This window comes from Macrobrachium rosenbergii, chromosome 6 (genome assembly GCF_040412425.1).
Source record: "Macrobrachium rosenbergii isolate ZJJX-2024 chromosome 6, ASM4041242v1, whole genome shotgun sequence".
Taxonomy (NCBI): domain Eukaryota; kingdom Metazoa; phylum Arthropoda; class Malacostraca; order Decapoda; family Palaemonidae; genus Macrobrachium; species Macrobrachium rosenbergii.
The window spans coordinates 42,792,069-42,818,075 of record NC_089746.1 but is presented as its reverse complement, the minus strand read 5'-3'; the positions used below and the strand labels follow the sequence as shown (position 1 = coordinate 42,818,075).

The window sequence follows — 26,007 nt, the reverse complement described above, 5'->3', positions numbered from 1 at the left end:
TCCAAAAACAGTCAGGTATGAAAATGAATTTGAAACAAACTCTGTTAGCACTGATAAAATACTTCTTGTTTCCTTACCTGGTAAGAGAGCTACTGCAGGTGATTACTACCTTTGGTCGGTGCTCATCTTGACCTGTAGTGGCTTAGCAGAATTGCCGTGAGAAGTCTCTACTGTACTTTTAAGTGGAGGCTTTGGAGTAAAGGAGTCTTCTGAATACCCACAAAGCATATGAGAAAAAACTGCCCTTGCCCAGGGTGCGGTACCAAAAGATAAAAAGACCAGACATTGCTGTCACCTACACCACAAAAGAAATATCTAAAAACCATCATCGCACAACTAAAGACTGGTGGGCACTCCCAGTAACAGTAACCCCCAGTAAGTCAACTGAAGGATATTTGAGAGATATATTATTCCTGAAAGCATACGCAGTGGCGACAGCCCTGATCTCATGTGCTCTCACCTAAAGGTACGCAGCACCTCCTTTTGTATTTGTGAGTGCGCCTCCGTAATACGGCTCCTGAGGAAAAAAGACAACGCATTTTTGGACAGAGGTCGCAAGGGATTTTTAACGGAGCACCAGAGGTTATTGGCAGGGCCTCTGATCCTCTTGGCTCTGTCTAAGTAGTATCTAAGCACCTTAACCTGGCAAAGTGCCCTTTCTTCCTCTTCAGGTCTGTGGTTTTTAATGTAGAACAATCGCGGCCAGGGGTCAGATGGTGTCTCATTCTTGGCCAGGAAACCAAGAGTAAAGGTGCAAAATGCATCTCCCTGAGCGAAACCAATACACTTGTTGATGGCCTGAAGTTCGCTTACTCGTTTTGCAGTGGCCAAGGCTACGAAGAAGAGAGTCTTCTTCATTAGGTTCTTAAGAGACGTGGAACGGAGAAGCTCAAAAGCAGGTCCCATTAACCACTTAAGAGCTACATTTAAATTCCAGGATACTGAGTCAGCTCTTACCTGCTTGGAAGTCTCAAAAGACTCGACAAGGTTGCTAAGGTCTTGGTTAGAGGTCAAGCCTAGTCCCCTGTGCTTAAAAACAGACCCCAACATCGCTCTATAGCCTTTGATGGTGGATGAAGAGAGCCCCTTGGTGGTCCTTAGGAAAAGAAGGAAGTGCCCCTTGGTGGTCCTTAGGAAAAGAAGGAAGTCTACTATTTGGGCTATAGTGGTTTTAGCAGAAGAGATATTACGGCTGCTACACCACCTACGGAAGGCAGCCCACTTTGACTGGTAGACTCGGCTGGAAGACTGACATCTACATCCCCAGTAGCTTCCAAAGCTTGCCTTGAAAATCCCTTTGCTCTGACAAGTCTTCAGACAGTCTGAAGCCTGTCAGAGCTAGAGCGGATAGTCCTTGTTGCAATTTCCAAAGGTGGGGCTGTTTGAGTAAATGTGGATCTTGCAGGAGCAGTCTGGGAAAATCCGCGAGGTCTTAGAAGGTCTGGGAACCATTTCTTGAGCGGCCAAAACGGAGCTGTCAGGTTCATCGTCACACTGCCATGGGATAGGAACTTGTTGAGCACCTCTCTCAGCATGCTGAATGGAAGGAAGGCGTAGAGGTCCAAGTTTGACCAGTTTATCAGCATGGCATCCATCGCCCATGCCTGAGGATCCAGAGCCAGCAAACAGAAGAAAGGAAGATGGTGGTTCTTCGATGTGGCGAACAGGTCCACTGTCGGCTTGCCCCACAACTTCCATAGTCCATTGCAGACCGCAGAGTTCAGAGTCCACTCTGTCGGAAGAACCTGTCGTCTCCGACTTAGTTCATCTTCCCTTGGATGAACCTAGTGACAATCTTGACCTGATTCTGATCCACCCAAATAATCAGCTCCTTCAATGCGTCCCCCTTGTTTCTTTATGTAGGAGAAAGCCGTGGTGTTGTAAGAGTGCACCACCATGGTCTTGTCTCTGACTGCTTTTACAAAGTGCTTTAGGCCCAAATGAATGGCAGTCAGCTCTTTGACATTTATGTGCAGACTCAGTTGTTCCAAGGACCATGTACCAGAAGCTTCTAAGTTGCCTAGAAGGGCTCCCCAGCCTCAGTCCGAGGCATCTGCATATAAGAAGAGGTCAGGGTACACAAGGCATAGAGACTTTCCCTCTAGAAGTCTACCTTCGGATATCCACCACCGCAGGTCCAACTTTATCTCCGACGTTATGGGGAACGTCACTGAGTCTGGTTGCTTCTTTCTGTTCCAGTTTGCCCTCAAGAAGAACTGAAGAGGTCTCATGCATAGTCTCCCTAATTTCACAAACTGCTTGATGGATGACAGAGTTCCCAATAGGGTCATCCACCGATACGTTGAATACGACAGTATCGCAAGGAGATCTTGTATTGACTAAAGGCAGGACTCTAGCCTCTCGGGGAATGGAAAAACCTGAAAACTCAGTTTATCATCCTCAAATAGAAGATCTCCTGAGTCAGGGTCATCTGTGATTCTCTAAATTCATCAATTGTCCAGGTACAGACATACATTGATGCCTAGAAGATGTAGCCACTTTGTGAGGGGTGCAAGAACTTGCGTAGATACCTGAGAGGCCATAGAGAGGCCGAAACATAGCAATCAAAATTGGAAGACTCAGCCCTCGAAGACATATCTTGGGTATTTCCTGGACTCCAGATGTACTGGGATATGGAAATACGCGTCCTGCATATCCAGGGTGATCATCCAGTTGCCCGGTTGGATGGACGATAACACAACTGATTTGTCTCTATTTTGAACTTCATCTTCTGTGCGAAGAAGTTCAAAACACTGACCCCCCCTCGATGACTTGGGGACTATGAACAGGCAATTGTAAAAGCCTTTGGTAGTGTTGTCTTCTACTACTTCCATGGCCCTTTTCTTTAGGAGAGATGACACTTCCTCCACCACAGCTGCAAACCTCTCGGAGCTATCTGAGTATGCCGTCAATGCGATCGGCGAAGACACGAGAGGAGGGTACTCCTTGAATGGAAAAGAGTAGCCCTCCTTGAGAACTTTGATTGTCCAAGGCTCCGCGCCTCTGGCGTTCCACTTTTCCCAGAAGAGGAGGAGTCTGGCTCCTACAGGTGCACGAAGGGTAGAAGAGTCATTTCTTGGAAGAAGGTCTGGATGAGGTCTTCTTGATGGACCTAGTGGTGAATCATATGTTGGAACGGGGTTCAGCAGAGAAACACTGTCTGCCCCCATGAAAGGGCTGCTGTTGAAGAGGAGAGACAGATTTCAAAGCAAAAGCAGAAGACTCTTTAGGGCGCTCGGACGACTGGGCCATAAGATCCTGTGTCGATTTTTTCTGCAAAACAGTCACTACGGCCAACTGCGGAAACAGGTACTGTTTGTCCAAGGGAGAAAACAACAATGCTGACTTCTGAACTGAAGTCACTCCTTTGTGGTGAAGGAGCACCACAGGACTCCAATGGAAAAGATAGCTGCAAGCTCCGAGGAGCCATCTCGAATGGTTTTATCAGCGCATGACAAAACACCGAGCCAATCCACTGACAGGCCTGTCGCCAACACATCGTAGCCTTCCATCTTCCTGGCAAGGGCCCCTATCGTCCAGTCGAGGAAACTAAACACCTCGAAGACTTTAAACATGTACTTGACTGGATGATCTAGTTACGAGGGGGCAAAGAAAACCTTTGCTGATGAGAAGGCGGATCAATGAGCCGAGGAGATGAGACCAAAGAAGTCATCTTGGGATGGCAGCACCTCCCAAGGATGGAGCTTCTCCCGTAGCATGCAACAAGTATCTTCTGGCTGTGAGTCTCGCTGGAGGAAAAGTAACAGCATCCTTCCCTTGCTCTCTCTTCATAGCAAGCAAATCCTTTACTTCCTTCAAAGCTTTCCTCGCAGAGGAAGAAAAAACCATCTCGGGGAGATGAGTGCTGGAGTCTACCTGATTCCTCATAAGGAAGGTAAAAGCAGGTGAAACTGGAGCAACTGGCTGGAAATGCAACAGAAAAGTTGCTAAGAAATACCTCAAAAGAGAAGCATACGCCAAGGAAGTTGGTTCTTAAACTACTTCCTCCTCTGTAGAAGAGACCAGAGACAAAGATAGGTCTCAGGATGGCTTCAGTCCCGAAGGGGCCTTCTGCTGCAGACCCAGAGCATCTGCTAACTGTTGCTTTATATGAGCAAAAGATGGATCCTCTGTGACGAGTGCAGGCAAAGAAGAAGACAAGTGCTCGGTTTGCACCGGGCGCTCATTTGACGCTAGGTGAAGAAGAAGATGGGTGCTCAGTTGGCACCGGGTGCTCATTTGGCGCTGGGCACTGAACAGTTGGTGCCGAGCTTGCAGAGGCAGCAACCGGGCACTCGGGAGTCAGTGTTGAGTGCTCAGCGACAGAAAACACTGAGCGACACTTGGGAGAATACACTGGGCACTCGTGTGGGCGCCTGGACAAAGATGAAGAGTGTTTCCTAGCAGAGGGGTGCTTGGGCACCAAAACTGGCATTCTGAACAAGAATGCTCAGGTGAAGAGCGGTCTGAGCTATGCCATGCACTGCAACCTGGCCGAGGGCTGAATGACGTCTCTCTAGTCCGTTTCGACGGAACGGGAGAAATCTCACTGGTGCGATGTCTCTGAAGAGGACAAGATTCGTCCTGAAAGCGCCAAGAACGCTGCTTGTTGGGGCTGGAGAGATCGGAGTCCGAAGACAACTGATGAGTACTGATAGAGACGCCTTTCCAACGGCTGTCTGAAACACAAGCTACAGAATCGGACAAGGGGGCGACTGTCTGTGGGCAAACCCCACCGACCTCCTCCTCCTTTGGACCTCTGATATGTCTCCTCCTAGGTTCAGGAGAGTGTGACAGGGACCTTCATCTGGGAGAATCGGCGGGATGAACAGCCACCTCCTCCACTGGCACTGGCACTTGCACAACACAACACTATGCATTTGATCCATTAGGACCTTAAGGGACTCCCCTAGCTTCGACACTATACTGTACTGACCACAAGTTCTAATTTGCGATCAAACTTACTCTCAAGGCTGGCAATGGCAATGGGTTCTGAAGCATGGGAGGTGGGTAAAGGAGTTGATGGCAAAATATTAGGGGGACGAAGGATGGGGGATAAGGCTAAAACTGGAGAATAAGAAATGTTACTGTTGGGGCTGCGGTTATCAACAAAAAGAATAGTAACAGGTTCTAAACTATGAGCCCTACTCTCAGCTCTAGAAGCTGCCTTCCTCTTCCTATCTGTCTAATTTCTCCAAATAAGATTTCAAAATCTTCCACTGCTTTTCATCCCATCCTTTACATTCCTCACTTGTAAATTCCTTTGAGCACTCTTGCCTTCTACATTTAGAACAGATCATATGACTATCGTAAGTAACCTTAGTCATGCGGGTCTTGCAACCCTCCCTACAATATCTAAAACTGGAGGAGCTTGAATCCGACATTATTAATAACACAAGGGTAACGTAACCTAAGCTCAGCTGAAAAGCTACCAGAACAAAGAGAACATCACCAAATCCTGCGAAAAAGAGATGAAAAACTCCAAACAAAGCTGCCAAAACATTAGATGTTACATCTAAAGCCCGCAGAAAAGAAGTGAGCTCCTCTGTTTTGTTGTTCCTATTGTTTCCCAATAGTGGGTGGGGTAGTCACCTACACGAAAACAACAGAATCGCTACCACAAACTTCAAATTTTAGCTACCGCGCAAGTAGGAGAGTATAGCTATGTAATTACTTGGTAAGTTACTTATATGAAAACCTATTATATTAACATAACCACTGAATCCTAATTCTTGACTTGTGTGGGGCTTACTCAAATGAACAGTTTTTCTGTAAAAGGTCAAAATCAGAGCATGATTATGTTGGAGAAACTGAACACTTATATGAGAAGGAACCAGTGAGGACAGACAAACTGTAAAATGTACAAAACAATGAACATGAAACATTGTCTTCAGTGCAACAGAAGGCACACCTGGGAAGTAGCTCCTAATGGGGGACCATTAGGTGTTACCAACCAAATGGGGGACAAAATTTACACCTCAATTTACATCACCCACTCAATTAATCACCTTTATTCTCTAGAGCACTTTATTACTATTGAAAGATAAGAATATCTTGTATGATATTTGCATACCTAACATTCTTTAGTCTCTATCACTGGAACTCCCATAATGATATTTAGCATAAGGATTTTTAGTTTCCTTAAAAATTTTCCTTGTTGGTTTTCATTCGGGAAGCATCAATATATTCATAGGATCAAATGCAGCACAAATAAGCATGTTTCAATTTCAACCTCCAAATGTGGCAGGTATTTTAACCAGACCCCTAAATCCTAGTTTTAGTTTCATAACGATGGCTGACACTAAAATGAGGCCAAAACAAAGTTTAAGGGATTGGACAACTAGATGGGAGGAGACCAAAGTAACCTAAAGTACAATTAACAGTATGCCATTCCAAGCACACTGTAGGCAATGCCCCTATAATATTCATTGTGAAAAGTATCTAAAAATAGTTGAAACAATGCAGTTTCACTATCTGCACCACTCATTGTAAACATAGTCCAGTTGTTAAGTAATAAATCATTGTGAAATATTTTCTTTCTAAGCAGGTCTGCTGTGGAGCAAGAATTCTAACTGCATAGCCAAAATCCCAAGGAGAAGAGGCAAGCAATGTTCACAAGACTAAAGACATCACCACTTTAAAACAGCCCTAGGTGGACTGGAAAGTAAATGGAGCCACAGGGAAAATGTGGCATGCTTGGATAAAAAAGTAGGAGAAAAGAGGAAGAGCACAGTTGCAAAAAGAGACATGAAGAGCAGGTGCATACTAACAAAACAGGACCAAAACTTCATATTGTGGGAAACAGGAGTTTGAACAAACTCTCTATATGTTTTCGAAATAAGATTTCAAGATTACACAAGGATGATAAGGCACAAAACAATATAGGAACATAAACTTAAATAACTCAAACTTACTTTGAATTTTATCTTGCTCTTCTTTAATGACCTGATGAAGATTTTTTATCTCAGCATGAGACTCCTGGACTTGACGCTGAAACCGTCGGATATTTTCATCTCTAGCTTCAATAGCTGCTTTTTGTTCTTTCATTTCGCCACACAGTTCTTTATTTACCCTTTCTAGATTTGTCTTTTCCTGTATAAAGATATAAAATAGTAATACAGCTAATGAGCATTTACATATGCAGCTCTTCAGGATAAATATCAAACCATAATAATAAGACATTAGATGCCACATAGTAAATCATATTTGTTACAACACATCTGACGAACCTGTCCATTCACTAAATTAACATTTTCCTGTTCCTAAATTCATATAATCTTTACGACTACAGATGTAGCCATTCAACAAAAGAAAAAACTAGTAGGCCAAATTTTTAAGGTACTGTAATTTGTATTTTACCTAGGTATAGTACATAAACCATAGCCTTTCATATACAGAGTAGCCTTCCACACATGCACTGGACCAGCCTACTGAGTTATGTACAGTATATACTCGTGTAACACATGATCTTGCATATCATGCAACCCCAAATTTTCACCCTTAAAAAATTATTTTATCATGTATCTTGTGTATCATGCGAGTTCCTTTTCTGAGACCAAATTACAATAGACTAACCTCATTTCCTCCATCTCTTTATCTATCCCATCTTCTAGTTAAATAAGTTAAAAAAGTAAAAGAGAATGATAAAAGTATCATTAGTAACATTATACTCGTTGTGTAAACGCATACAGCCATAAACAAATGAACAAGAAACAGCTGTTTTGCTGTGAACAACTAAATCAGACAACACCTGTTTTGCTTGTATATCAACCATAGTACGATAGTAAAAAATTACCACAGTTATGTTACAAATGACGTTAAGTAGAACAGGACTGATAATTATCTTTTTACATTATACCTTTATTCACTGTGGAGAAAAAATCAGCAAGGAAATATACTGCTAAATTTAAGCTGCACTTTGTAGCTGAAGCTTAGAAAATAATGTTCAAGCTGCTAATGACTATAAATTATCATGCATCAGCAACATGGATGAAACTCGACTATAAATAAAATTGGAAAGAATAGTATTTTAATCAAAGCTATTGGGCATGAAAGAACACATTTTACTGTTGTTTTCACACCAATAAAAGATAAATACATAAAGCTGGTATTATGATTAAATTAAGTGAAAATAGCAAACAGAATCTGCTGATTTTTTACACAAAAAACATGCCCCAACACCATCTATTAACGAAAAAATACCTAAATTTAGTTCACAATGAGACGTATTGAAGTCATATTTTGACTTCAAAACACTTTGTATAATGAAAAATAACCTTGTCCCACATAAACAGAGTATCTAGGAATTAATTTACACTAACTAGAAGCAAGAAAATTGCTCTGAACCGAGTTAAATATGGCAAAATAAACTTAACTCGTAATCGCCCACAGCTAATTTCCAAACCAAAACATTGATCGCTATGTTTGTATTTTAAAATGCAATAGTAATATGAGAATATATACAATATTACTGGATACAGTGAAGTAAAGCATAACTTTTTAAAAGATCCATGGAAGAGATGGTACTATGTGAATACTGCACACGCTAATTTTATATTTCATGTATAATGCGACCCCCTTAAAATTAGGTTCAAAATTAGGTCTTCAAAAGTCGCATGATATGCGAGTATATACAGTACATAATTGGTAATGCCACTCTCCTGATATTGTATTGGAGTATATTAACATATTACTTCACCTCTAAATAACAAAATAAATAATTTTAACCAAAGTACTTACAGTTATCATAGTTTCCCGGACCTGCTGATAAGACTTCTGGATTTTTACTATACTCTCTTCAGCTTCTGCTTTCTCATGCTGAACTGCTAAAATTCGTTCTTCCCAGGTATTCAACAGTTTTCTTAACTGGTCAGTCTGTAAGTTGGATATACAAAAAATGATTCATAATTTAATTATTTTTATTATTATTATTATCATTTTTCAGAAAATGAACCCTGTTCATATGGAATAAGCCCACAAGGGCTATTGACTCGAAACTCAAGCTTCTAAAGAATATGGTGTTCATTAGGAAGTAAGAGAAGGTAAAGAGAAACAGAAAAAGAAGAAATCTCACTTAAAAAAAAATTAATAAATTAATAAAGATACAAGAATAACATTAAGGTAGTAATGTATTGCATCTTTGTTTGAACCTTTAAAGTTTCAGTTGCGTGACACCCTCAAGTAGACTGTTCCACAGTCCAACAGTGCGAGGAATACAGGACCTCTGGAACAGATAAGTTCATCAGCAAGGCACATTTACTGCATATTGGTGCTGCTGTTCAGCAAATATGGTTGCTTTTGGCAGAAAAACGGGATCAGGGATTAATCATGAATGTGAAACATCTCTATTAAAATAAAACTTATGCAAAAGGTATATATATATATAGGAATAAAGTTGGGGGCAGGCTAGAAACAACACACACACAAAACAAATATGGTGGTTTCCAAGTCAAATGATAATATAGGCAATATTATTTATAGATACCAATCGTAAATTGAACCCTTTCTGTAGGATATTTGCTAAAGGGGAAGGGGGCTAAAAGACAGTAAACCACCTATGGATGTAGAAGCTGACTCATGTTCTGAATTTTGGTTTGTGGAAATAAGCTCATAAAGGCTTGAGACCACTATCTCATCTGAAGTCCTGGTCCTCATACTTTAAAGCAGTTTTGTCAACTTTGCCCTATTTTCAGATATGTTTGTTCTTTGCATATTGTTTAATTATAATAAATTATGCTTTTATATTGGTTTACTCTCCTTTTTGTGATAAATTTTCTTCTGCCCTTATAATTAGTCTATTATAATTTTTTCTTTATCTTTTACCTTTATTATATTTACTTAATATTTAACTTACTGTAATTCACACATATCCGCATATATACAGTAAATGCAGTTATAGAATTTTAATTCTTCTCCACTTTAACAAGAGTTCTTGTAAAACATAAAATGTTGCTGACAGCTAAACAATACTGCAAAGACCTTGTAGTTTTGTACTTTTAACTTTGTAAATTGCAAAAACACAGATACAGCAAAAAATCTGCAATTAGTAGCTACAAAATTGGATAACTACCTGAGCCTGCGCCTGCAAATGAGCCAAGTGAGTTTGTCTGTACCGTGAATCTGCTGCAGCTAGAGCATTTTGAAGTGTTTCTTCAGCATGCACCATGGTGGCTAGTTTGTATTCGTACATCTCCATCACAGCTGTTAAACCAATGTCCTTCAGCTGAAAAAAGATTAGGTCAACACAGAAAAGTAAATCAAATTGCAAGTTAGTAATTTTACAGTGAATTGTAAATTCACTGGAATTGTATAGGATACAAATCACATGAATTTCAAAAAGAAACTATAAATGATCATTTGATGTAATGGACAAAAACATTACTTTGAGAATCTACTTTAAATTCACATAACATATTCTGATTAATATAAGCATTTTGACTACAGGCAATCTAAACTGTCTGAGTTTCAATATTTTGTAACTCCCACCACAATCATCAAAGATTTTTATGACGGATTTTCCCTTTACTGGATTAAATGAGAAAATTCCAACCCATTCCATATTTTTACTTACACCCAATCTCTCCAAATTTCAAGGCTTTCCTATGTATCTTCACTGAACAACTTCTACATCCCACAATTTTCTAATTATAAGATAATTCATATGACTTTTCTTTTTGATTATTGAAACATAGCATAAATTCTCAATACAATTATGGATTATTCTCACTATTAAAAACAAGAACAGCTAAAGTAAACCTTAAAAGTATGTATTCTAGATGAAGCGTAAACCTTATTAAACCAGTGTATGAGATGAAACAATACTGCTTTGCAAACAGTGAACCATGCAAGGCAATCTCTAAGTAGTATCCCACAAAGAGTATCTATTGCTATGATAGAATTATGCCTCACAATGTTACTTAATAATTAATCCCTTACCTCTAACTTTTCTACAGTGCCACTCAAACGCTCAATCATTTTATCTATACGAGCTTCCAAATCAGGTGAAAATGGAATGACATTCCTCTCCCCTCTGGTAAATAACGCAGATTCTAACCCATGGGAAATGCTTGATTTGTTACTTTCTTCCACTGCATTCACTAATGCTTCCATACTGGAAAACAATGAAGCCATACATTAGAATATAGTGGTGGAAATACTACTGATGGGAAGCAGTCAAGGAAATGATAAATGTATGCAGACCTGGATTAGACAGAGACAGTACAGTATAGGGTTAATTTCTAACAGAAATCTTGTCCTTCCCTGCCATGTGCATTCATCAAGAATTTGTTCTAATTTGAATTAATATTAAAATATCTAAAGTATTGGCATGTTAATGCTAAATATTGTAGTGCAGGTACCAGCTGAAAAAATTGTATCTCTCAACATTTTTACAAGTGAGAATTGAACAAGAGACATTAAAATTTATTCAATTGCAATGACAAAAATTCTTAAAAGCCTTCATTCAATATAGCATTCACCAATTTCAGAGCAGCTGGTAAAAACAGCAATAATTAATGATAACACAACATGATGCTCTAACTCTTATTACATCCATCAAATAAGTCACAACCAGGTATTGTCATACAGTTCAAATTCTAAAGCTATACATTTATTCTGCATTTTCCAAAACACAGTTTGAGAGACCTCATAAAGTTAGAGACTAATAGAATGTGTGAATAAAATAATGTATACTCCATGCAACAGGTGATATTAGTTTATTTTCTGGTCAAATGAAACAGCAAATACTTTAAATCTGTTATCTTACCTTGTCTGTTACAAGCACAGTAAACTCTGATAGATCTTACCTAGCACTTGTAATAGTCCCTTTTGATAATACAGTCAGCGCCTTGGCGATTAGATCTGGATTAGTGGAACGCTCGCACCGAACCAAGTGTTTCATAGTCATAGGATTATTCATCATCTGTAAATTGAGGGAGATGTACAAAATTTAAATAATTTTTCATTCAATAAATGCAAACCTTTACTTGACCTATGCTACAACCTAATACCCTGTAACCAGCCATGAACTGATAGAAAAGAAACATAGCGACTGGAATAAAGGAGCCTAATTCAAAACTAAACAATATACCTGACTCTTGAAAGACGTCAAATTACATTTACCTAGAAAAACTAAACCAGAGGAATTATTTCATGACTAGCTAGCAAAGGCCTCCTGACAGTGTAAGAAACTTTCTAATCCTTATGTATGTGAATGATCAGATACTAAAGTACTTTTAGAAAGACAGTGAGGACATCTTGTGGGCCAGTGATAAAAAGGTTTGGCAACTAATACAACATCTCATATATCAGAAAATCTTCAAAGAATATTGCAAGAAAAATCAAATTTATAATATAAAATAAACAAACAGGATGACAGGAAACCATGCCATCCAGTTTTACAAAACTAACACAGGTTAAAATTTACTTGCATACTGTACCTGTTCATATTCAATGATAAAATCTCCATTGTGAGATCCAAGAAGTTTCACCACAGACATCACATTAACTACACCTTGTGACATTTTGTCATCCAGCTCAGTCTTTGACACGCGTTTAGTAGCTGCAGTAAATTCCAAGTCTCTCCATGTGCTAAAAGAGAAAATCAATTTACTTCTTTTTAAAGGGGCAAGAAATTATATTTTCATAAAATTAAGCTTCATATATATTTACCAAGTAATTACATAGCTACAGCTTCTAACTCACGCAGCAGCTTTTATATAAAAATCACAGTAGCGCTTCAATTGTTTAGTGCAGATGACAGACCACGCTCACTACTGGGGAACACCAGAACAACATGGCAGCCACTGACAGTTCGTTTAATGCCATCATGTCAATGAGAGGGGAGGAGGGCAGGCTCTAATCTAGTAATTACTTGGTAAGTATATATGAAACTCAATTTTATGATGAAAATATCATTTTCATATAAGTAACTTACCAAGTAATTACAAAGCTGAATCCCACACTGAACGGAGGTGGGACCCATGGACATAATATACTCCAAAACATTAAGACATGATAAAGAAATAGAATAATCTGCCAGCACTGAATGCAATGTCTGTTGTTTCTTTACCTGGTAAGAGAGCTACTGAGGTAAATACTGCCTCTGGTTGGTGCTCATCTTAACCTGTAGTGGGGTGGCTGTTGAGCCGTGGAGCGCCTCTACTTTAGAGGGGAGCTTTGCAGCAAAGGATAGGACTGATGGCTAGCAAAGCATGCATAAGTGCCCTCGCCCTGAGCTCAGTACCATGATTAAAAATCAGACAACGTTGTAACCTACTCTGAAACACTTGATAAAAACCTCACCCTATCCACTAAGACTGGTGGATACTCCAGGTACCTTGTACCCCCAAGCTCCCCCAAAACTCGAAAACCCCACACCATGACGAAAAGATAGATTGAGAAAAAGAGTGCTTCCTATGATCCTTCACCTAATACCATGCCAGCCACTGATAATGGGCCCGAGGGTACTGCAGTCATTAAACACAGTTTCCACATCTTTCAAATAGTGGAGGCAAAAATTGACCTGCACTTCCAGTAAGTGGACTGGATAACAGAAGACAAGGACATGTTATGTCTGAATGCCAATGAAGTGGACACTGCTCTGATGTCATGAGCACTTACTTTAAGGTTCAGTAACCAATCCTCCTGGATCTGGGCTTGTGCTTCCTTAATTAAATCTCTCATAAAGAATGACAAGGCATTCTTTGAGAGAGGACAAGATGGGTTCCTTACTGATCACCAAAGGCTACCAGATGTACCCCTGATCATTTCTATCCTATGCAGGTAGTTTCTCAGCACTCTGGGACAAAGGACTTTCTTCTTTCTCTTGACTTAGAATATCCATTAGGTTCTTAACCATAAAAGAAAGAGGCCAGGGATTGGATGGTTCCTCATTCTTTGCCAGAAAACCTAGAGTCAAAGAACAAACTGCATTCCCTTGAGAGAAACCCACTTTCTTGTCAATGGCTTGGAGTTCACTGATAAGTTTAGCCGTGGCTAACGCAAAGAGGAAGAGTTTCTTGCGAGTCAGGTTCCTATGAGAAGCAGACTTCAGGGGCTCAACAACACTAAACAATCGAAGCGCTACCGCGATTTTTTATAAAAAAGCTGCTGCATGAGTTAGAAAGTATAGCTATGTAATTACTTGTTAAGGTACTTATATGAAAATGTTAAATCAATATATTAAGGCATATATACTATACAGAAAATGATAGCTCAAAGATATAGTGGTACACAAGAGGTATAACACAACAAAAAATTAACTTCAAACAACTGGTGATCAGAACTACTGTAGTAACTGAATTAACAAGGTACTCTGTCCCCTGTGGAACATAAGTCACAGTACACTACTTAAAACTTTTGCTAATGACCTTGGCTAAAAATAGCTACCAAGTGAAAAATGAGTAAATGTTAGAGATAAAAGTAAATGAGGCCCAGTGATTTAGCCAACAAATGTCTTTCTTTCTCCTTACTTGTTCTAATTTCATAGAGCAAGACCAAAAAGTCATTATGACATTTTGGCCACACAGAATGACCAAGTTGACTGGTGTTTTGCTCTTAAGTATAGATCAAATTTAGGAAGCAGTGAAAATGTTCTGCCCTAGGACACTGACCTTAATAGAGCAAAGTCCTAAGATAGTGAGGCATCAGTCTCAGAACATTTTTCCAAAGACTATGTGCAGTCAACCTTCTTTCTAACAATCTTTTGTTTATATGTCTACCTTTTGGTATAAAATTAGAAATCAATAAAAACATTCTAATAATACTAGCAGCCACATCCACAAAAAAATGAAATGCACAAAAACTGGTCATATAAGTTCAAGAGTTTTAAACACAGCTGATCACAGCATTCAACTCCCATAAAGTCCTATGGGTGAGGAAGCCACAAAAGGTTCCTAGATTTAAGCAGCTCTAAATATTTTTCAAATTCCAAAGGGATTTCTTAGTCCTAACTATTGTGTTAATGGAAATTTCTTAAATTCTCTGTAGTTTCACCTTTATTACCATATAGTTCACCAAAATCCCCAAGTGACAATGCTAGACTAACATGGGCCTCACCTTAAGGCTTTGTTCTTAACTGAGAATTGAAAATGGAGCAATGTACCATTAAAGAAGTTGGAGAAAGTCTGACAAATAAGTTAAAAAAAGACCATAGGGAAACGATAAGTAAAATGCAGCAAGGAATACTGGAACAAAATGATACTAGAGAGTCCTTGTTACCTCTACTGTGCACCACACAAGGCACACTGTGACAGATAAGTCCTGACAGCACTGTTTTACCTAAATTCATGTTTTTTTTTACCACCATTTAATAACTTTCGTAATCTTCAAACTTAAACCTACCTGTTAATGCTGACTTCAGGAACAGAGCACATAATAGTTTCATTATTCTTGGAGGCAGTGCCAAGACCAATAACAAGCTTCAGCAAATTACTGAATTTGGACACTTGGAAGGTCATTGCCAGTTTCATACGGAGAGTTGTGTCGTAGTTACACAATTCCTCTACCAAAATCAAGATACTGTTGATATGGTGAAGCTTCTGAGGACTTAAATGCATTGCCTCATCCATGTCCAGAGACACCTAAGGGAACAATAGATATATATAAGAGACTATAAAAATCACTACTGTATGCTGTCATATGGCAGACTGGCTCCCAAAAATTTATAAAATAAAATTGGAAATGCCATTTGACACAATATAATACTATAGGAAAAAACCTGTGGGAAGGCTTCAAGCAACTAACTGGTCTAATTATTATAATCATGCAAGGTTTCTTTTCTAGAATGTTTAAAAGATCCACAACCAAAAGAATATATAAAACAAGGTTGATCAAAATAAATAAATGGCATTTTTGCTAAATTTACAACAATATCAAAAATTCTTAAGTATTTGACCAGCCAGTGTTACTTAAAAACAGTATATGATAAACTGAACACAAAATTCTTCAACTGAAGCAGTGTTTCACTTAATTTAAAAAAAATGATACAGGGCTTGTAAGAACAAATTACTGTAATGTCCTTTACTATTCAAAATCTCTCTTCATATAATAAAAAAGCACAATCCTCAGAATAAAAGGAGCTCCTCTAAATGTCCCTTAAAGGAAAATTTGCATTTCATTTTGCTTTAGATGAACAGTTTGTATATCATTAACAGATACAAATTTAATTTCTGGGCACCAAATAAATTTTATTACAAAATATAAAGCACTCACCACAATGGCAGATATAAATTCTTGTATATACTGAGAGTCCACAAACTTGTTATCAACCATTATAAGTGCTCGTAATACACGTAAAGCAGGTAAAATGCAGCAGTCACTTGTTAACCACTTCATGACCCTGAAATTTTGGTAGAGCTACTTATTCAGAAATGTTTTAAAAATTCTCAAATAACTGTTACAATATTGTGTGTTTACACAGAGCTAAAACAGCCATTTTTCTAGAAATTCACTACTCAGTGAGATTTCTTTTAGTCATCCTACCAAAAGAATTCCAAAATTTGCATCAAGAGGAAGAAAAGGAAATGAAAGTTGTTGATGTACATTATTTTAAATACTGTAATAAAACTGAGGTAAGAATATAATAAAAAATGAATATGTCCACATTCTGTGGAGTGTAGTCATAACATAAAGTTAACAGAAAGCTCAAAATTGAGCTCCAATTAATTTTTTTTTCAATGCAACTTTGGGAATTAGAGTATATTCCTTGAACAGTTTCAAGACGGTAATGAAGAGGAGACATTACTTTATGAAACAAGTTTATGAAATACTTTACAGTATTCTTAAACCCATAACTATTCTTTAGTCTTATTATCAAGGCTGATAATGCAGAAAGTGCAGTTTCAGGGTAACATAACCATGAAGGAAACATCAGAATTACTGATAGCACCAATTTACAGTGGTGAGTCTGAACTGCAAAACCTACAAGTGATTCAGATTTGAGATTTAATTGAAATTCTGAAATTCTTTACAAGAAAATATGACAAACATGCAAGTACATTGGAATATTTACATGGTGTTTAACTAAATCTCTGAGGAAGTTTGAGAAATTAATCGGGCTGAACTGAAAGGATTGTTCTCACATGGAAGATGAAAAATGAAACCAAATAAATTAAAGAAGTTGAACGTCCAGATCGAAAGAGAATAAAGACAAAGATTTTACAACTGGAGGAGATGGGAACTGCAAAGAGCTTTTAATACAGCCAACATGCACAGTGCAAGGCACACTGAAGGACACACATGCTGCTGTTTGAAACTTCCTTTGGCATGAGGAACCAACCTGTGTACAGCTGGAGCCAGAAAATCCCAACAATTCATTCATTAATCTCTTCAACTGAGATGGCTAAGGACTGAAAGCTATTTATACAATGAAGGGGCTTAATCATTAAATGAATGGGGATTTCCCAGAACTTATCAGTGATGCTCAAGAAAAAACAAATATAATCAAACTATTTGCACTAAATATCCAGATAAAAATTATGTACTCTCAAACAATGCTGTACTTGAAAAGTAACTGAAGAAACCTAAGTACCTCATACTTACTTCACAAAGATGTCTTCATACAGTGGTTGCATAGAAGGCTGATCTAAATCAATGATATGATAGAGCAAATTTAGAAATACTTCAACTGCAGACTCTGGACTCTCAGGTGTAAGATATTTCATAATTCCTTGGACAAAGCCTGAATAATCTGGCCTGAGAAAAAAAGAAAAATTAAAATAAATGTACAATGTTACTGACATGAACCTAAAATTGTGCTACAGAAACAATACCATTTGTCTTTATCAAATTATGTGTGCCAATGCAGTGACAGGAAAGAATAGATCCCAGAAAGACCAGAGATAAAAAAAAACAACATACACAGAACTGTTATTCATCATCACCTAATATTTTCAAGTCAGCTTTCCTTTAATGAAGTCAGGACAAGAGAAAATTTTTCAGGGTTCTCTCAATCTCTGCTGTCTTGTACATTCTCTGCCTGAATTTCAGTCTGGTCTAGGTCTTTATTTATACCCTTTTCACAATTGCCAAGATATTCCTAAAGGATTTCATCCTGTTGCTTACATACGAGTATACACTAGTTTTCTGGCTGTTACTCATTTCTTACCAATGCCCAAATCATCTCAATCTAATTTCCAGCCAATTAGCACCAGATTTCTCAGTCACTTCTTCATCTGTAATATCTTTTCATTACATGATCAATCACTTTATTAAAGAGCTCATACTTTCAAAGGCATACTTACTCTCGCAATTTCTCTTCCAAACTGGGGCAGGCTGAAAATTCAGCAAATACATCAGCAGCTAGCTGAAGAGAGGAAACATCATTCTCAGCAAAGCCGTCACTTGCAGCTTGCAGGATACAATCAATAGCACTGGCAACCTACAAATAAAAGTTAATTTCTTTTAAAACTATCATCACAACATTATCACTATTTACAGTACATGCCTAATATCTTTATTATAGCATTCTCAGGAAAAACAATCTTTTGCTTGTTAGACAAAAATATAAAAGTTTGCAACTCTGTCCCTATGGGATTATATCTGTGAAGGATACCACTGGATTCTGGTTATAATTTTCATTAAGATCATGATTCTTAAATTATTTCTCATACCTGCTCTTCAGCATAGTTTCTTCCACTTCTTGAAAAGTCTTGATGCAAGTAAAGCATCATTTCAGCAGCTAACAACCTTTCTTTATTAGATGGATTCTTCATGTCAATCAGACAGTGAACTATTGGCTGGAAAAAAAGTATCGAGAAATAAGCCAAAACACAAATATTAAAAAAGTAAAATATTATAATGAAAAATTATACTATTTCATATATATAATAATAAAATAGGCATACAGTGGTAGGGCCAAGTGACCTCTTTTGAGCCCCAAAAATTGTTTGCTTGTGATTTTCTTGGATAAAAACAAACTTACATGTCTTCACTTGAAATATCAAACTTGGATAAAAACAAATATATTATATATATGATTATAATAAATATATATATATATATATATATATATATATATATATATATATATATATATATATATATATATATATATATATATATATATATATATATATATATATATATATATATATATATATATATATATATATATATATATATATATATATATATATATATATATATATATATATATATATATATATATATATATATATATATATATATATATATATATATCAAACTCCATGCAGCATCATAAAGATGCCCTGAGCTTTTCACTATGCATGTGCCAGAATGTCTTCTATTGTCGTAGCTAATGTGAGATGAAAAAAACATGCAACATAAAAATCTGATATAATATATATATATATATATATATATATATATATATATATATGTATATATATATATATATATATATAATATATATATATATATATATATATGAATATATAAATATTTGTTCTGTGGATAATATATATATATATATATATATATATATATATATATATATATATATATATATATATATATATATATATATATATATATATATATATATATATATATATATATATATATATATATATATATATATATATATATATATATATATATATATATATATATATATATATATATATATATATATATATATATATATATATATATATATATATATATATATATATATATATATATATATATATATATATATATATATATATATATATATATATATATATATATATATATATATATATATATATATATATATATATATATATATATATAATATATATATATATATATATATATATATATATATATATATATATATATATATATATATATATATATATATATATATATATATATATATATATATATATATATATATATATATATATATATATACTGAGTGTTTAAATTAGAGCCCCCTCCACAGAACAAATGGAAATTTATGAAGTTTTCTGCTATAGCCTATCTCCAAGTACATTATTTTAAGTTTCTATTAAGCTAGTTTTAATTTTACATTTCTTGTATTTTCAGACTGAGTGACAGAGTTAGATACAGCCATGGCTAACAACTTGGAGGAAATCAGATGGATTGACTGAATCCGGGCTATAACCTTCAGAGAGGCCAGGATGCTGGCACATCCTTCATTTCACATTCCTGGATAGCTAAATACATTAAAAGAGACAAATCCTTTGTTAAAAGAAACTGGAACAAAAATCCATATGACTGTCATCACGAAAAGAGTTAGAATCTTGGAAGGCCTGAAGTCCTTTCTCAGGAGTCAAAAGATATCATAGCTGAGGCAGTGGGTAGACCAAGAAAGTCTTGACGTAAATTGGCGCTTGAACTAGAAACAAAAAGGGGAAAGAAGAGAAGTTATAGTGCTGCATATCGTGAGTTGAAAAAATCTGGTATCAAGCCATTTCATGTTACCAGCAAGCCCAACATCACTCAGCAACAGAGAGAAGACCGTGCATTGTTTTGTGGTTCATTTCTTAAAGACTGGGATGAAGCTGACTTTCTCCATGTTGCCGCATCAGATGAATTCTTCATTTACACAGTCAGGAAACCAAATCATAAAAATGACATCATTTGGGCTGCAAAGTTGGATGATATCAGCGATGATGTGCGCTATCGCCAAGTAGTGAAATTTCCTGAATGTTTGGGAACTTTTCTTTGTTTCATAGCCAAAAGATTAATGTGGATCATCAAAAAAAATGACAGTCATGGAATGGCGAATACTTCAGAGAAATTGTGCTTACTGGTGGAGTATTTCCTTTCCTCAAAGATCCTGAAAATGTGTTATCTGTTGAAGAAGTCACATTTTTGCATGATAAGGCACCATGTTTCAAGGCTCTTCAGACACAGGAGCTGCTTCAAAACAGTGGTATCGATTTCTTCTCATCAAGAGAATTTCCAGGTAGCTCTCCTGACCTTAATGTGTCTGAAAACAATGGTAGTATCTTAAAAGATGGTGTTGAAGCACACACAGTGAACCATGAAGGTATACCAAGCCTCAACGACCTGCGAAGAGAGGTGACCAAGTGCTCAGGAAATGGAGTTTGAGTCTCAACTTTTTGCGATTTGCTGAAAACATACCCATCAAGAATGCAGGCTGTGGTACAGGCAGATGGAGGCCACACAAAATATTAAATACTCAGAGAGAAACTTAAATAAATACCTGTTCTGAATTACTTTTGTTTTTGTCCACATCAATTTTAGTTAATGCTGTAGAGGGGGCGGCTCTAATTTCGAAACACCCTGTGTATGTATATATATAAACATTTTAAATCTGGTAAATTTTTAAACAATTTTTCATCATTACCAATCATCTTTCCTTCACCATCTTTAACTGGTCATCCATTTGTTTAGCCTCTTTAACCCTGGCATATAATTTTCACACCACACTCAAAATTAAGTCCTCTGAACAAGGCCTATGAGGGTCTGATGTGACTATATCATCCAGTTAAACTATTCCAAAATAATAATAATAATATTAAATCTTGAAGAGCAAAGCAGGCAAAAGGAAACTATCCTCAGAATTTGCTCATGAGAAGAAACTCACCTTTGTGAAAGCATAGCTGCGCAGACAGGCTAAAGCTGGAGGATTGAAGCGACAAAGGTTAGCTAGAATGGAAAGCGCCGGGGAAAAAAGGTCATCGCTATTATCAGCCTTCACTAAGTCTGACAGATACTGGACTAAAGTTATTACCCATGCTTCTGCATGGGGAATCTGAAAATAAAAAAATACCATTAAAGATAAAGACTGATCTCAAGAATAAGAGAAAAAATAAGGTACATATTACACAATGCTTAAGTTTTTTACTGTTTCTTTATCCCAAGTTGCACTGCTTTAAACTCTTATACTCTTCACCCATGAAATCCCTCAAAACACTCAGACATCAAGACTCTTCCCTTTTTTAAATAAAAAGTCCTTACAAGCAATAAGGCTTGCTGTGTGCTTTGTAACACACTGTAGATGGCACAAAAAGTCCTTGCTGTTCCTCTGGACCCAGCTACAATGCTTTATCTTTTACATTTCATCAGTTCCCTTTGGTCTCTTCCCACCTGTCATTATCTTCAAATTAATCTTACTACAGTTTTCACCTTTGGGTGAGCTTATGAATAGCATTCCCAAACTCTCAAAGGATTGGCCTAAAGGATTTGTTTATACAATAGAACTAAAATTGGAAAAAAATAGAGTGTAATACCTGAAAAGCAAAGAAATCTTGAAAAAGACTAGTCTATATAATGATATAATGAACAAAGAATACAAGAGTATAAAATCAAATACTACCTTACCACTATTTACCATACTTGACATGATATATAAAATATCTTGTGGTTAAATTTTTATACTTAGGATGACAAAATTAAAAGAAAGGAATGGAACACAACAGACTGCAATAAGCAGCAGTCACCCATACCATACCCCCCAGTTTCACACGGAAAGCATCTCTTTTAACACTACCCCTCACTAGCACAAAACAAGTAGTACTAATTTTCATAAAAAATACATGTAAATAGCAGGATTCATTTAATGCATACAAACTGAGTTTGCAAATTTTCTACAATACGGGTAAGGTTACATAAAAATCACTTTTCTTTATGGACCAGGCTTATCTTGGGTAGCAATACCCAACTAGATCTTTATTCATGTCATAAAAAACTATTAAACAAGAAAAAAGGGACAGACTGCTCAGACCACAAACATCTTTGAGATTCAAAAGACAAATTTAAGTTATAGTAAACTAAGCTTTATATAGAACAACAGAATATACCAACCTTGATTTTGTATGATACTGCTTCAATCAACTGAAGAAGTTTGAAAGTTTTGTCTTTGCTAAACTTGGATGCTAGTAAGAAGTCACATAAAACAGGTACCAATTTTAAATCATCTCTGAAAGTATTACATAAATATTTCAGTTCTAAATATTTATTTCCACTAACATCCATTCACACTTACACATAATGTCAAAGTTTAAATAAAAATCTGAGTCAGCTTTGATTTCTACAGAAATTATTATATTATTCATCTTTGCTTGTAAATGATAACTTTTTTACAGATCACAGAGGCAGTTTTGTCAGAAAGTCAATAATCAAACAAATGTAATATTTCTAATAGACTCAATTCCACCAATCAAAACACTAAAATCATGATAACTTACCTCAGCGCTACTCTTATATTTTCTGACTGACAAAGATGGGCAAAGAGGGTAATAATCTTCCATGCTAATGGAGACTTTCCATCAGCAGAAGTCAGTAATTTCTCAAGGCAAACATAAAACTCTAGTGTCTCCATGCACGTTGGTTCAAATACATGAAGATCACTTACTACAGACAATATCTAAAAAATAAAAAGGTAAATGACATTAGTATCACTTTATGCAACTGAATACTTCTTGCTCTGACTCATCCATAGGGCAAAATGAATAAAATAAGGTCAAACACCTTCCCACAATCCTTAGATGTGATACAATCTGATCATGGACATTGATAAAATTAAGTTTTAAGTAAAACAATTTTTTGTAATTCAGCTGAATATGCATTACACTTACTAAAATTAACAGAATAATGACTAAACTTATTTCTAGTAAAAACAGATCGTTATAACACAGTTAACAAATTATACTAATTCACCCATATTTTATCCTAAAACTGAGACAAAACTGTTGCAAATAACTGAGTTCAAGAAAAAGATCACACAAAGAATTAAAATACAAAAACAAAAGTCTCCAATCATTGGAAAATTCCCTGGAAGGCAAAGCAACTGTTACAAGACAAATACAAGGAACGTAACAGTTCTAGTCTCATACAGTAATACAGATGATATGCCATGGACAGATGATGTGCCACTAAATCAAATTTTTCAGTCTTAGTGAAATTTTATGGAAGAAATATGGCTCCAAAATGGCAGCTCAACTAAAACAAGCATGTGTACATATGTATAAATAAAAATTAACTAAACAGAAGAGCTATCAACAACTTACTTGCAACTGCCGCTGAACTTGCATCAAATTTCTGTCAGTCTTCTTACGCTGATATTCGTACGAGGTCATTATAAAGTTTTTAATCTGAGGACTTGTGCTACCCATGATGGCCTTTGTTGTATTGAAAACCAACTCTAAAAGGAAGATTATAAATTGAAACTGAAATCATTATATGTAAAACCTGCCTTAAAAATTATAAAGCACTGCCAAAGAGCTCACTGATTCAAGGCATACAAACTTTACAACAATATCTATAAATGGAAGTTTAGGAACAATAAAATAAGATTATTGAATACGAAAAATTTCAAAACTATGGTATCAAAAAAGCTTTGGAGGTCAAAGGGGAGGTCATAGGTCAGACTGAACTATGATGTATAACAACAAATGTAATACAGTTTATTACTAGTGATTAAATAGTTTATGTTTTATGAATATAACTACTACTGTATAAGTAGCCAAATATGAATGGGATAGCATGAAGAACTATGAATAGCTATGGGTATGCCATAGGATAATTTTCCAACAGGCCTAAGGTAGATCTGGGCTAGGCTACACCCAATTGCAAGGACCTTGGCCTAGGCTATGATGCTATCTCACTATCTAAGGCTAGGCCTATTGACTCCATTCGTAAACTAAGAATTGCAAAAACATCGTAGATGTGTATAAGCTACGACTATGCCATTTCCACAAAACTTGAATGGAAGGTTAGTCTGCTGCCTTCCACATGCGAAATCTATAAGATTAACTGAAAAATTGAACAATCTGGTGTTTTTCTACTAGTTGCAAAACAGGCTTAAGCGACCTAGCCTGGCTTTGCTAAGCTTAGCCTAGGCCTATCCGAGAAATGATTCTCCGGCAACCTAGTCTAATAAAGACCGCATATCTCAACTTTAACCTCTATCGGCCTTCAAAAAACATATGGAGAACAAAATTACAACACTTTACCTATCTCAAATTAGCGTAAATACGAACAACTTGAAAAGGGTAAATATGGTATTTACAAAATAAACACAGTTACCGACTTAATGTTTGCGAAGACGATTTCAAATTAAATGTCCCCGACAAACGGCGCTCTTCTTCTTATTTTCCGTCAGCGTGAGGGCACCAAAAGAAATTTTATGTCGAGCATAACCTGACATGATACTTTCTTTTAACAAGTCATTTTCAGATCTACTCTTTTGCTGAATTAAACGAGATTTTAATTTTTTAAGATTCAATCCATGAGTCGAATGAAACAACAGAAACAGATATGGTGTTTTTACTCAAGTCACTCCCTTGTCAAGGAAATGGCTATATATATGTGTGTGTGTGTGTGTGTGTGTGTGTATAATACGGGGTATCTCTGGTGGAAATCTAACCATCTGTTCATTTGTCACATTTAATCCCCTAATGAGATATCATCCACAACTCTCTTCACTGGTAACCAAGTTGCACTGTATCTTTTGCAGAACCCAACCTAAACACGTTTAATTTATGGCTCCTATACCTTAGACCTCAGACATGTACCTAAATCCCCTTTCCTGTCTTTGGCTTCTTCCTTTATTCTAACCATAAAAATAGTAACCAGTCATGAATATATGATACACCTTTGATGAGATACCATCATGCCCCATATGTTTATCTCGTTATACTGTCATCTCCGTAGTTATACTTCTATCTCTTTTAACTCCACTTTTTCGTGACTAAGAATTGCATCTCATGGGAGCTTGCTCTGCACAGTAATGGCCATTTTAACTTGTTTCATGAGAAGTGGGCCAATCATATAAACACAGTACTTTCATTTACAAATAATGCATGTCTCGTGTCCTTTAAATACACCCACTTGCACCATTCTAGTCCTTTAACGTACTTGCGCTGCTGTACTGCAAATTTACTGTGGTTAGTCAGGCAGTATTTTCTTTGTTGAATTTTCGATGTAGCCTCATTTCAAAAAAAAAAACAATATGAGTAATATAATATCATGGAACATTCTCGCGAGTGCTTTTAATTTCCGCAATTTTTTGTGGATAGGAGTGTTGTATTATCAGAGAACATT

At 36.3% G+C, this 26,007-nt stretch overlaps 1 protein-coding gene across 3 annotated transcripts in view; it reads right to left on the bottom strand.

Annotated features, from left to right (window-relative positions):
* Positions 1-25,061, bottom strand: part of LOC136839483 (protein CIP2A) — a 29,991-nt gene extending 4,930 nt beyond the window's left edge. The window contains exons 1-16 of one of the 3 annotated variants that reach the window (XM_067105592.1): positions 24,995-25,061; positions 23,973-24,106; positions 23,151-23,329; positions 22,768-22,882; positions 21,548-21,715; positions 18,612-18,737; positions 18,243-18,379; positions 17,542-17,694; positions 16,213-16,339; positions 15,343-15,581; positions 12,438-12,588; positions 11,805-11,920; positions 10,936-11,110; positions 10,070-10,222; positions 8,740-8,874; positions 6,915-7,092 (exon numbers count right to left, since the gene is read on the bottom strand). In XM_067105592.1, the coding sequence (XP_066961693.1) occupies positions 6,915-7,092; positions 8,740-8,874; positions 10,070-10,222; positions 10,936-11,110; positions 11,805-11,920; positions 12,438-12,588; positions 15,343-15,581; positions 16,213-16,339; positions 17,542-17,694; positions 18,243-18,379; positions 18,612-18,737; positions 21,548-21,715; positions 22,768-22,882; positions 23,151-23,329; positions 23,973-24,077 (2,257 nt within the window). In that variant the 5' untranslated portion in view covers positions 24,078-24,106; positions 24,995-25,061. Of the gene's footprint in view, positions 1-6,914; positions 7,093-8,739; positions 8,875-10,069; positions 10,223-10,935; positions 11,111-11,804; positions 11,921-12,437; positions 12,589-15,342; positions 15,582-16,212; positions 16,340-17,541; positions 17,695-18,242; positions 18,380-18,611; positions 18,738-21,547; positions 21,716-22,767; positions 22,883-23,150; positions 23,330-23,972; positions 24,107-24,917 lie in introns of all 3 variants that reach the window. The other 2 variants (XM_067105591.1, XM_067105590.1) reach the window with 2 other exon arrangements.
* Between the last annotated feature and the right edge of the window lie 946 nt (positions 25,062-26,007).